This window comes from Hypomesus nipponensis, chromosome 15 (assembly GCF_054491055.1).
Source record: "Hypomesus nipponensis isolate SF chromosome 15, ASM5449105v1, whole genome shotgun sequence".
Taxonomy (NCBI): domain Eukaryota; kingdom Metazoa; phylum Chordata; class Actinopteri; order Osmeriformes; family Osmeridae; genus Hypomesus; species Hypomesus nipponensis.
In genome coordinates this window covers 15,326,611-15,339,743 of record NC_140375.1, presented here as the reverse complement: position 1 = coordinate 15,339,743, position 13,133 = coordinate 15,326,611, and the positions used below count along the sequence as shown (strand labels likewise).

Below are 13,133 nucleotides of genomic sequence, written 5' to 3'. Positions count from 1 at the left end.
GGACACCACAGACACAAAGCACAGCAGCGATGACGTCAGTGAAAAGACATGAATAATGGCTGTGGCTTTGAGAGCTCAGCAGCTGAGGGTCTTTCTCCTTTTTAATGCATTTCTCATCTCGATTTGTTGGGCAAGTGAGACACCTTCTCTGAGATGGTCCGATACTACCCAGACCACGCACACGCTCCCACAGAACGAGGCAGGGACGGAGGGAGGGAGGGAGGAAGGGATGGGAGGAGGGAGGGAGAGGTGGGGGGAAGGGAGGGAGGGAGGGAGGGAGGGAGGGAGGGAGGGAGGGAGGGAGGGAGGGAGGGAGGGAGGGAGGGAGGGAGGGAGGGAGGGAGGGAGGGAGGGAGGGAGGGAGGGAGGGAGGGAGGGAGGGAGGGAGGGAGGGAGGGAGGGAGGGAGGCAGGGAGGGAACATGGCAGGAAGGGAGGGTGGGGGAGAGATGCATAGTGAGGAGCTGTGTCAGTGAGAGGAAGCCAGAAGGAAGAAGGCTCATACTGAGAATAATCTCCTGGATTTTTCCTCTCCCTCCGAGATCTGGATATTCTGTGCAACACGGCTTGACAGAGAGACAGCAAGAAGGGATGGTTGACAGATCACCTGCTTCTTATTATTAGGCTTTTTTGCAGGCATCGTTGGAGATGCCCTTTTAAGTCCATTCGTCTGGAGACAGTGAGTTTGTACGGCACAGAGAGAAGTCTGACAGAGAGGATCCCACTTACGTCTCAGCTGCTAGCCTCCTCAGCCAGAACGTTTGCATCAGTAAATTCTTTTCTCACCCCCTCCCTCCCTCTCTCTCTCTCTCTCTCTCTCTCTCTCTCTCTCTCTCTCTCTCTCTCTCTCTCTCTCTCTCTCTCTTCCCCTCTCTCTCTCTCCACTCGTTCCTCTCCCCCTCTCTCTCTCTACCTCCCTCTCCCTTGCCTCTCTGCACAACGGTATCACAGGCTGTTTACAGTGAGCAAAAGGGAGATTCTACCACACAGCAGTCCTCACCATGGGTGATAAAGGCACACGGTAAGCGACATTTATAATCAGGGCAGTGGTTAGGAAAGAGGTGTTGGAGCCAAAAATAGGCTTTCGTGGATAGTTCACTGCACTGCTGTGTTTTCTCATAAACCATGGCTTCCTTCTTGGTCTGTGCGTGCGATGTGTGAAATTTGCCATGGGATACCCCATGCTGTTTCCCTTTGTTACTTCGAGACTGTGTGTGTGTGTGTTTGTATGGGGTGTGTGTGTATTTATCAGCACACGTGTGTTAGTATGCATGCACAAGCATGTGTGTGTGTGAGAGAGAGAAAACATACATGAGAGACTGATGTCTTGTGCACTGGTGTCTGTTGATTCATGTGTTTAACATGTGTCATCTTTCCGTGCATCATTTCCCCCCTGGTCACTGACCCAAAGGTTGTTTCTTTTAGCATCAGGGCAGTCTCTTTCCCTGCCAAAGCATCTCAGTGGTCCAGAACTCAATTCTCCCTGGGATAGGTGTTTCGGTGGTAGGGTCATTACCCAAGCTGTCAGTGCCTGCTGGACTGACACAAGTACATTCTTTAAAACGTAAATGAGATGTGTAACAAGCCACAGCAACTGTTACAGAATGTTCAGGATTTCTTTCATTTTTTTGTCCATAAATGTATATCATCACGATCCAGAGTCTATTGATCCATGATTCTAGTCAAGCAGTCGGTAGAATAATCAATGTACTGTATATGACACAATGAGTTTAAGGCTGAAAACTATCCAGAGAAATGTAGTCTTGTACCACAGAATGAAAGTGAATTGAACTGACAACCAAATGGCGCTCAGAAACAGGTTTCTGTGATGACTGAATCCTGTTGACTGCCTCCTTTATCATCATGTTCATGGCATTTTGAGAATGTGTGAAAATATGTTCCTTCGAAATACTTCCTCAACAAGTCTCCTTCGTAGACTTGTACTTGGACCCTCATTCCTACACAGCAAAATCCTTCGTAATTGTTTTTTAATTGAGCTTCATACTTAACAGCATCACTTTAAATCGCTGGTTGGAACAATGTGAAATTGAGCCTGAGGTGCAAAGCTCTGCTTTTTTATCTGGATGGTCACACATCGTGTCTGAAGTCTTGATGTTTGTAGCACATGAGAGCTAATAAGAACCTCAGCCAGCAGTCTCTGCCCCTCCACATGTTCAGCCTTTCACATCTCATCTTGTCAGTATCTCTCTTTGCTGAGTGGCTGGACCAGACTCTAATCTCCTTCTCTTCTGGACCAGACTCTAATCTCCTTCTCTTCTGGACCAGACTCTAATCTCCTTCTCTCTTCTCATCCAGGAACAAGAGTGTTTCCAAACAATTGCTTATTTATAAAAAATCGCATTATTCCTTCGAAGCTCCTAAATGTGACTTTGACCAGAAACATAGCCTTATCTCATTGCTTGATTTGAGGGTTCTGCTGTAAGTTTATCCTCTTGGGAAATGTAAGGTTTCACTGTCAGCTGTGTTTCCATTTTCTCTGCAACCCCGAAGCTTCAAGGTATACTGCTTGTGTCTGTAGGTTAGAAAACTGAGTTGTGAAATGAAAGTTTATTTGGAGACAGAGTGGACTGAATGAGGTTGCCTGGTCCAGCTTCCCTCTCCTGAACCCTGACAGGCAGAGACCCTCTGAGTCTAATCTCATCTCCACAGGACAGTCTACTTTGTGCACGTTCCTAAACTGTGGGCATGAGATCCCGCCTCTTCTATCAGTGAACCCCCACACCAACACATGGTAGCAGCCAACATTCAAAGCTGATTTAGTTTTGTGCTTTTTTTTCGTCATATGTTTTTTTTTTTATGTCATAATAGTCGTCTGACACAGAGCAGTGAGCCTCGCCCAAGAGCTCTGACTCCTACACAAAAAGGGCAGGGATTGGCTGTATCAAAGGCTCCTTTTACAGCTGGATCTGAATCTGAATCTGAATCTGTGAGGATGAGAGCATGCTGTGTGTGACTATGACAGCTTTGGAGTTTACATGCTGGTGCTCACGCCAAATGTCCTGTTCGGTTTCACTTTAGTCCTCAAGACAAATGCTCAGACACCACAGCGTGTCACTGTTCAGAACATCGTAGTGCCTCCGCTCCATATTCGTTCCACAAACTGCTAAGTGCATTTGAAAATGCCAGTTGTTGTATGCCTTGATTGCATGTACTGTGTGAGTGTATGTACGTGTGTGCAGGGGTATGAAAGAAAAGGAGAGAGAGAGAGAGAGAGAGAGAGAGAGAGAGAGAGAGAGAGACAGAGAGAGACAGAGAGAGACAGAGAGAGACAGAGAGAGACAGAGAGAGAGAGGGAGAGAAAAAGGGCTGCAAAGAGACTGTCTAATAAGGACTCATAAAGGTCTGTAGTTTCCCATTGTACACCTTGGAAGGTGTTTACAATATACTGTAAAACCGCCCAACTGCTCTTATTCAACTCTCCTTTCTAACAACTAAGTGCTGATGAATACACAATCATTTAAAGATGCTGACAGATTCCGCTTTGATATTCGAGAGATAACTGAGTTAACAGACTAGACCTGTCTTTGGAGTCCATTGCAACTGCAGCATGAGGAAACCTGCCCAGAATGTTTCTGAACCACCAGGTACAGAAATCTTCATGTCTGATAAGCCTCTGAATCTTGAGGCTTCGCTGGATAAAGAGGTTACTGAGCACCATATGACATCTTCTGTTGGGAACATCCAATATATACATCCTTCAGTGACAGACTGAGAGGTATTTATGATTGAACATTGATCCCCAAAGCTGTGCAGGGGGGCCATTTGACTGATCTTTGGATGAGTAACATGACAAAAGCCCTCCATCAATTGTCTCGGCCCTGACACCCAATAAAACCGTTATAAAGGAGGATTGTTCCTCTGACATGTCCTTGGGGTTCCATCGGTATGTGTCTCTAACAGACACATGGCGCAAACTCGTGACCTTCCTCACGTCGAGGACAATCATGGAGCATTTTGGAGCTGTCACTCACTACCGAGCAAGCAGTCACATCTAATTTATTTAGTTTGATATCTATTTTGTTATGTTTAGTCAAAACACAACTAGCTTTATCTTTATCATTTTACACTAGAAAAAAGCTCTAGATATTGAACACGTGTGGGGCATTCTTTGCAAGCTTCATTTGAAAATTACACTTATGACTCAGAGGGTGTGTGTGTATATGTGAACAGTATGTGTGTGTGTGTGTGTGTGCCTGTGACTGCGAGCCGGTGAAAATGTTTGTTCATGCTGTACATGCATGTGATTTTTTGTCTTGATTGGAGATGGGGGTTGTGCTCTTTGACTAGGGCTTCTGTATTCATTTAATGATTCTGGCTGAAAGCATCTAATATAACTGCATGGGAAATCCATGCCCTGGCAGGGTAGTCTCCAGCCAATGTCAATAAATTGGCCGTCTTCCCCAGTGCCTCTTCGTATGAAGTCTTTATGGAGCAGCTACTGTCAGGTCACTCCTTCAATAGGTTCACATGACAACCGGTTCACTTCTAGTTCCAGTTCCGGAACATGGGACGAGACCCCTGTAGGACTGTCTAAATCATGCTGCTGTATGTGATGAGTTCATTAATGGTTGGCTTCTATTCACAACAGTGAGCATTTCAGCAGATCCTTCACCCGCCCACTCTCACATAAGACAGCTGAACATGCATCCTGTCAGCGCTGGAGCCGAGGATTAGCAGTCTCAGCACTGGGCTGCTCTGTGCTATTGTAGGGCGATATCGACACCCTACCGGTGAAAAGTGAGAGCTTGTTTTCATCACCCTGATGAAGCAGCTACGTCCGTCGTGGTTTGTGTGTTAAACAGAGAGACAGTCACCCTCCCCCCTCTCATCCACTTAACCTCACCACACCAAGCCCTGCTCTGCTCTCTGCAATCTCTGACACTTTTGAGTTGTGGTCCACTGCTGGCATGAGAGGATGATCGATGGTGTGTTGAAGGAAGATATGAACTCCAATTGACTCCAGATATGTATCAAATTCTTACAGGAAGCAGAGTTAATGGTACTGTTTCAGAGAGGAAAAGTAGATAATTGAAGCCAATTTAGATATCTTTAGCTTTTTCATGTTGTGGAAGCTGTTTTCAGGAAAAAGGTTAGGTTTAGGTTAAATGTAATTGTATAGTAAATATGACAAATTTAATGAGGGTTTGACGTATTTATGATTTATGATTTTACCGTCCTAGATTGATCATTTGTGAATGACGGTTGTTGTGCAACAACATACAGTATTATGAGCTTCTAAATAGGATAATTAGCATACAGCATATTATTGTAGAGCAGAGGGCTGCAGAAGTCATCTGTCATATTACATAGATAAAACCTTAAAATACAATAAATCAACAATGTTGTGACATTATTGCACCAGACTCCATTCCGGCAATTGTTGATTGAAAGAAAAAGATACCAGCCTTGATGCATTCAACAGTTGGTAAGACTCCATGTCTGTAGGATAGTGTTTTTATGGGTATTATGATATACTACTCAACCGTATGGGCCAGGATTTAAAAAAACTACTATAAAATCTCTTTGGTATTTCTGTTTTTGGGAAAGCCTTTGCTTACCGTCCCACACCCTTAATTGCAGAGGTTTTCATTCAAGAGGAAGTTGGGAAGGTCTGCTTCTCTGCTCTGTAACCTAATTGAGTTACTGGAGAGTCATGTCAGCTAATTCATGACAACATTAGGACCCAACACGTAGATAGTGGACATAATTGCATCTGACGCCATTAAGCGTAGTCAGGGTGCTTCATAGAAAGCAGTGTGGCTGAGTGCAGTCAGGGAGTAAGAGAGATTCCAGGAGACATCTACCTCCAGTCAAACTGTTACAAGATACTGATGCAACTGTGCGTCATATCATCTACACATAAAGGCCTGCTGTTTCCAGGCATTCTGTTATTATGTTAACAGGAGGAGATCAATTAATGTGGTTGTTTGAAAAACTCTGGTCTAATAAAGGTAACACTCTGCAGACCAGACACAGCAACACTTTTGGCTGAGGCTGTGCTACAAAAGACAAGGGATAAAGCCTAAACTAACCTTCTCCCCCGTTTGCTCTTTCTTTCCAGGGTCTTCAAGAAAGCAAGTCCCAATGGAAAGGTGAGTTAGATGTATAACAATGTCCTCTGCCAAGCCTATACGTTGGGGTTTGTACCACACAAGAGTGGACTTGTGTCATGATGTGAGTTAGCTGTGCTGCCTGCTGGGAGGCTGTGGACAGTGTATGGACGAGCTGTCTGTTAGGGGGTCCATCTCTAGCACGGCCAGCTCCATCAGGAGCAGACAAATATCATGAGGTCACTGGGGTAACACACAGGCAACATGGCCGCCCCAAAAACTGGGCACGACAGATAGGACAAGAATGAATCTGGTATCACAAGCCGACAGAATAAATCCTAGTTTTTGATCTTTACAAGCTTAACCCCTTCAGTTGCTTCCCTTCTATCTGTCTGATTTAGAAAATCATTTTGCCACGATTACGTTCATTTTTTATAATTATTACTCTTAACATCCTCTTCTCTTCAGCTCACAGTGTATCTGGGAAAAAGGGATTTTGTGGACCATGTGGACCTTGTTGAGCCTGTGGGTAAGACAGCATTGACCATTGTTTTCCTCTCACAACCAACACCTTGATCTGTTCTTCATAGCACTCTGAGTCTGAGAAATGTATTGGTTACCCTAGGAAAACCAAACAACATTAAGTAGACGCTCTTATCCAGAGCGACTCACAGTAAGTACAGGGACATTCCCCCCGTGGCAAGTAGGTTGAAGTGCCTTGCCCAAGGGCACAACGTCAGCATTTGGCTGAGTGTTTCACTGTATGATGGTTTGCCAAAGACGTTGAACTTCATAAACGTTGAACATTCTTTAGGCTTCAAATCAGCTGATGTCGCTAAGCAACGGAGTACCCTGGGGTTGAAAACTTACCGGACTACTTGCGGAGTGCTACGAAAGACGTGAATCAGAAGCAAAAAGGCCACTTTCCTTGACAGCGGTCTGTTATTCATAGCAACGGTCTGTTATCAGAAAATAATTGACCGCAGAACGTTGGGAAGCCTCATTCAAGTGAATGGACAGTGTTTCTACAGTGTTAAGAACAGCCGTGTAATAATGTATGATAAGTTCCTTTCCTTACCTAATAACCCTTCCTTCCCAACTCATCTTCTGCAGACGGAGTGGTTTTGATAGATCCTGAGTACCTGAAGGAGAGAAAAGGTGAAACGTGCATTCATCTCATTCGATAAGTCCCATGACAAAGTCTTTTGACTGAGTACTACTAGGTCATCATTTCTATTCTATCACACTAAATTGGTTTTATTTTCTTCGTTCTCCAGTGTTCGTTACTCTCACGTGCGCTTTCCGTTATGGACGCGAGGACTTGGATGTCCTGGGGTTGACGTTCCGGAAAGATCTTTTTGTGGCGAACATTCAGGCCTTTCCACCAGTGCCCCAGGATAAGAAGAGCCTGACTCGTCTCCAGGAGCGTCTGATAAAAAAGCTTGGAGAACAAGCTTACCCTTTCACATTTGAGGTAATTATGATAATTCGGTCATCACCATACCAAAGGTATTATCGATAAATGTAATGCATTTTGAAGTCGTTTCGAATCACATAGTTACGATTTGATATTTTTTTATTTGACAGATTCCAATCAATCTTCCATGTTCAGTCACCCTGCAGCCTGGACCAGAGGACACAGGAAAGGTCTAATAAAAACAACAATGGCTATCAGGGGTTATGTTCAAGCGTGCTTAAAACATCTCAGTTAAAGCCACAATTTGTTTTTGTCATTTGCTTTGTAAGGCCTGTGGGGTTGACTTTGAAGTGAAAGCTTTCTGCGCAGAGAATGTTGAAGAAAAAATCCACAAAAGGTAAGGCTGCAGTATTAAACTGTTTAAAAAACGAAATTCAAAAGAGAAAAAAACAAAACAAATAACCCAGGGGTCAATAAAGAGCATGAAATAATTATAAATGGTAAAATATTTTAGCACAATCATGATAAATTATGCACAGTAGTCCGTCCTGACACCTCTTTGATCATTGGTCAGGAACTCAGTGCGTCTGGTAATCAGGAAGGTCCAGTACGCCCCGGAGAAACCGGGGCCTCAGCCCATGGCAGAGACCACCAGGCAGTTCCTCATGTCTGATAAGCCTCTGCATCTTGAGGCTTCGCTGGATAAAGAGGTTACTGAGCACCGCATGACATCTTACATTTAGTCATTTAGCAGACGCTCTTATCCAGAGCGACTTACAGCAAGTACAGGGACATTCCCCCCGAGGCAAATAGGGTGAAGTGCCTTGCCCAAGGACACAACGTCATTTTGGAAGAATTGAACCGGCAACCTTCAGATTAATAGCCCGATTCCCTAACCGCTCAGCCATCTTCAGCCAGCTCAGACCCCCATCTTCTGTTAGGAACATCCAATATGCATCCTTCAGTGATATCCAATTTTTTTTTACACAGTTAATGCATATGTTACTAAGATTGGTGATGGTGTTACACTCGACCTTTCAATTGAATATTTATCAATCTTTTTTTCAGATCTATTATCATGGGGAGCCGATCAGTGTTAATGTACATGTCACCAACAACACAAATAAGACAGTGAAGAAAATGAAGATTTCAGGTATGCATCTTGATCGCTCAATTCCAAGTGTATTTCTATAGACACATGCAGGTAACAAGTTTTGTTATATCTATTTACAGTGCGTCAGTATGCGGATATTTGCCTGTTCAACACTGCACAGTACAAGTGCCCTGTTGCAACTGAGGAGTCAGAGTACGTTATTTCACCATAACTTGTGCGAAATTATTCATTTGACATTTAGGTCAGGCTTCAGTAACGAGATCAAACACATAGCTGACAGACACATTGATACTTAATAATTTCATGAAATTGAGAGAAAATGCTGTTCTACTTTTACTAACCTCAAGTCATGTGTAACAATTCACAGCAGAGCAATTCACACACACAACATTTCGCAGCAGCGACATGCAGTCTCGGTCTATACATTTACCTTGTATAGTAGTAAATCTATGTTCCAAATGTTATTTGTTTTTAGTGACATTGTGGCTCCGAGTGCAACATTTTGTAAAGTCTTCACCCTCACCCCTTTCCTTGCCAACAACCGAGAAAAACGTGGTCTTGCACTGGATGGAAAACTAAAGCACGAAGATACAAATCTAGCATCAAGCACATTGTGAGTTAAGCTTTACAACACCGTATTAAAAACATAATCTGATGCACTATGACACAAATGTAAGGAAGATATCTGCCTTATTTTGACCCCAATTCCTAAGCAGGTTACGGGAGGGGGCCAACAAGGAAATTCTTGGCATTATTGTGTCGTACAAAGTCAAAGTGAAGCTGGTTGTGTCTCGAGGCGGGTATGCAATAAACATTCCTTTGGATCTGTCATACATCAATGTATCAAGTTGGTCATTTTTTTCAGTTTTGCATCATGATTGATTGCTTACTAAATGTCCAGTAATCATGTAGCCACCCCATACAGAGTATGGGCTATTGCAGAAGTAATATTTCCTGTTGACAACTTGACAAAGGTAAAGCATAGCATTAATAGTATTTTTCATTGTTTTCAGACTTTTAGGGGACCTTGCCTCAAGGTAACCAACAAGTACAAATCATACACTGATTTGGGACAAACCACAGGAATTCAGTGACATGTTTTATAGCCTATGGTTTGTAAGAACATTGCCAACATGTTGTCAACTATTCTTATTTTCAGTGACGTGTCTGTAGAGCTGCCCTTCACGTTGATGCACCCTAAACCAATTGAAGACTCAATCTACAGAGATGGTAGGTTATTATTCAGCTGTATTTATCGTAAACATTATTAAGGACAAGACTACCATTTGAACAACAACAAGAGCGATAAATATTGACATTTGACATACTCTCGCCATTTCCTGTGTTCCAGCACCAGACGAAGCACCGATAGACACAAACCTCATAGAATTTGAAACAAAGTAAGTAGCATCTAGGTACTGGGTGTGCTAATATGCAGCAGTAGCGTCATTGGGTGGCCCACTGCATGGCTCGTCAATAATACATGCCCAACTTCCTGCCTCTCCCCTTAACAGCCCCTGTCTCTCTGCATGTACATTAACAAGCAGATAAGCACAATTATGAATAATTAATCCAACATCGTTTCATGTAATGTGCTCCTCTTCGCACAAGCATACACTTCTAATAATTTCAATCCTGTTTTTTACGGTGCCATCAAAAGGTTGGCAGGAAAAAAGTGATTTGAGTGGCAGGTTTAGCTTCACTCAGGCCAGCTAGAGCAGTAACAATGATGGATCTAGTTACTATGCTGACATTAACATTACTGAGTGTGTGCTGGCATGTTCCCCCATTCAGTAAACTATGTCAGGAAGTGCACACATGAGTCAAATTACTGTAAGTGCAGTGATTGTCCAAACATACTGTATGTCAGACTATATGATGATCACAACAGTCTCGGTGATTGGTCGCGGTAAAGAACAAAACTGAGTCACTGCAATAACAAAAACGTTTCTTCTCAGCGACGATGACATCATTTTTGAAGACTTTGCACGGCAGAGGCTCATTGGTGCGAAAGATGACAAGGATGAGGATGACGAAGGAACAGATTCGCCCAAGCTGAATGACAGATAAAGTTGGCTGTGTTTCCTGTGTTATAATGCTGTGGTATTGGGATGCTAAAGGCCCTTTAGGTAAACCAGAGTCTGGGGACCCTTTAAACACTCACAGTGGTACCGTTGTCGTGTTCTTGTTCACATTTGTTATCACCATACAGTGAGGATGTAAAAACTAGAATAATGCAGGCTAGACAGTGTGGTAAAAGGGGAAATGTTAAGTATGGAACAGTTCTGAACCCTTGTTGGCCAGTTTAAGCAGTGGTTATAGCGTTTCATCATGACTCAAACATACTACAGTGGTAGCATGCCTATATGTCACTTTGTTATACTTGTTTTTCATTAGGACAGAGCAAGAGAAACTTTATATGATAATTGTATTTAATACACTACAATTACAGCTATGGTAACACATGTAAGGAAATTGATTTGTTATGACTAGATGTGTTGCCAAACTTAATCTCTTGTTGACTTTTGGGGAAACGAATGGGCAATGCACAACTGTAAAAACGTAACAAGTACTCCTAGACAGTAATTATAACTAATTTTACCCCAAAAAGCTTAACCTCATCTTGAGAATTTAGCTATAAAATCAAGCTTTCAAGGTATTGCACTTTACACTGGGATAACTAGAGAAGCCTGTGTGTGTGTGTTCTATTTTTTGGGAAGGAGGTCTGGAAAAGGAACACTATGACAACATTCTATTGTATGATGCGTTTCTGACTAGATAGGAAAGCCCCCCTAGTGAGATATTGTGGCTTCCGGCTCCCTTGGACTCAAAGACAGATCACTATGAAACACGAGTGGAGATGCATACTCACCAAGTGATGCAACAGAGATCCTTATATAAATGAGTGGCCTTGCACAAAACATAGTCAGGTGTTTTGTGAACAGGATTAATAATAAGACTTTAGAGGTACAACATTTATTTTGAAAATACAAATTGAGCCATTTACAATAACACAGGGCATTTACTCTGTAAGATGGTTGTGTAGCAGTAAAGTCATACTATTTTGCCACAATTCGTTTATTTTTATTTGAAACTCTCAGCTTGGGAGTCGTATAAATTCCATACAAAAGACCAACAAATTCCTTGTGGGTGTAACATTTTGCGCAAAACAATGTGTAGGATCCTGTGCTGAGCCAATATACATATTATTGACAGTAGAGATCATCTTGATAGATCATCAATCCCTGATATTGAAAATTATAATCTCTTGAGAATGGTGTTGTTCCTGCTGCAGACAGGATAAGTGATTCATGTTTTCTGGGAAACATCCTCCTTTTTTTCCCTGTGTAAAAATAATCATAGAAAAAGGAACCAAGGACTTACTTTCTTCAAATTCAGATATCAGTCTTTTTAATCCACATATAATGATTTGAATAGTAAAATACAGTGCAGAGTTTTGGAACATCTGGAACATATTAATGTGTAACATATTAATGCACCATACATACATAATAGGAAACATGCTTGTTTTATCCAACTCTCTGATATTTGAAAACATGATTCTTATTAATCTCATGGATGAGTATATCGTTTATTTATTGGTGCAACTTCTCTATATAAAAATCACCCATACGTTTTTACAATGAAGTATAATTGAATAAGAGTATTATTATTATTATTAAATAAATCAATTGAAATAGTCAGCTCTTTTGAAGGGGTGATGACAAAATCTGTATGTTCAACTGCATCTTTAATAAAATTATATTTGTGGCTACCTGGTATATGCCAAGCTTTTGTTCTCATTGTTAAGCAGGAGACACTTTTGTATTGTCTTATACTGCAGGTTATTTGAATGCCATCTGTGAATACCACATTGTTGAATCAAAAATTGCCCTTAGTGACCAATTATATACTTGACAACTTGGTGGAAAAATGAATGTAATTAGAAGAGCCTGAGCATAGTTAAGGTTTTCTCTGGACGGCCTGTCGTTCAGGGACTACATACCCTCCTCACTTAATGTAATCATTTCTTACCCCTCTTAATTGCTGCCTCGCTTTTTGATGTTTTTCTAAGCGAGGCTTACAACATCATTCTGAAATGTTGCTTTTAGAAGGAGAGCAGTTTTCTTTCGTTTTGCCACACAAATCATTATTTGCTGGTCCCTTTACTCACCATTTCTCCTTTATGTAAATGTTTAAGGTTGTTTTGTGTTGTCACCCCCCACCTAAAGTAAACTGTGGTTCCTATAAACGTTGTAGTCTCATGTGCAGCTCTGAGGTCCCTTAGCTATGAGTGTGATCTAACTTTGGAAAGAAAGCCGTAAAATTGCAGTTTATTGTCATGTCACAAATTAAAAGTTACCTATTAATACAAATATAAATATATATATTTATAATACACTGCTTTTTAAAAGTATTGCAAGTCATATAGTAATTGTCCACTACATAGACACAGTTTCCTAAATATAATACAAAACATAATTTCAAAAGATGAAGCGTCTTCATTTCAAGTATAAACAATTCTTTCCGAT

The 13,133-nt window shown here is 41.9% G+C and overlaps 1 protein-coding gene across 2 annotated transcripts; it reads left to right on the top strand.

Moving 5' to 3' along the window:
- The first annotated feature begins 912 nt into the window (after nucleotides 1-912).
- arrb1 (arrestin, beta 1) lies at nucleotides 913-12,958 on the top strand. Of its 2 annotated transcripts, none has more exons than XM_084673550.1 (16): nucleotides 913-1,020; nucleotides 6,082-6,112; nucleotides 6,539-6,599; nucleotides 7,184-7,228; nucleotides 7,348-7,544; nucleotides 7,658-7,717; nucleotides 7,817-7,884; nucleotides 8,062-8,197; nucleotides 8,556-8,640; nucleotides 8,721-8,793; nucleotides 9,077-9,214; nucleotides 9,318-9,401; nucleotides 9,615-9,638; nucleotides 9,761-9,831; nucleotides 9,953-10,001; nucleotides 10,560-12,958. In XM_084673550.1, the coding sequence occupies exons 1-16, from the start codon at nucleotides 1,001-1,003 to the stop codon at nucleotides 10,669-10,671; spliced, it is 1,254 nt and encodes a 417-aa protein (XP_084529676.1). In that variant the 5' UTR covers nucleotides 913-1,000; the 3' UTR covers nucleotides 10,672-12,958. The 2 variants fall into 2 exon arrangements, with proteins under 2 accessions (XP_084529676.1, XP_084529675.1); XM_084673549.1 differs by having other exon boundaries at nucleotides 9,315-9,401.
- The last annotated feature ends 175 nt before the right edge of the window (nucleotides 12,959-13,133 follow it).

Coding starts and splice junctions, on each gene's coding strand:
- arrb1 (XM_084673549.1), top strand. CDS start 1,001: ATGGGTGATAAAGGCACACG. Junction 7,885..8,061: donor GAAGAAAAAATCCACAAAAG/GTAAGGCTGCAG, acceptor ATCATTGGTCAG/GAACTCAGTGCGTCTGGTAA. Junction 8,794..9,076: donor GTTGCAACTGAGGAGTCAGA/GTACGTTATTTC, acceptor ATTTGTTTTTAG/TGACATTGTGGCTCCGAGTG.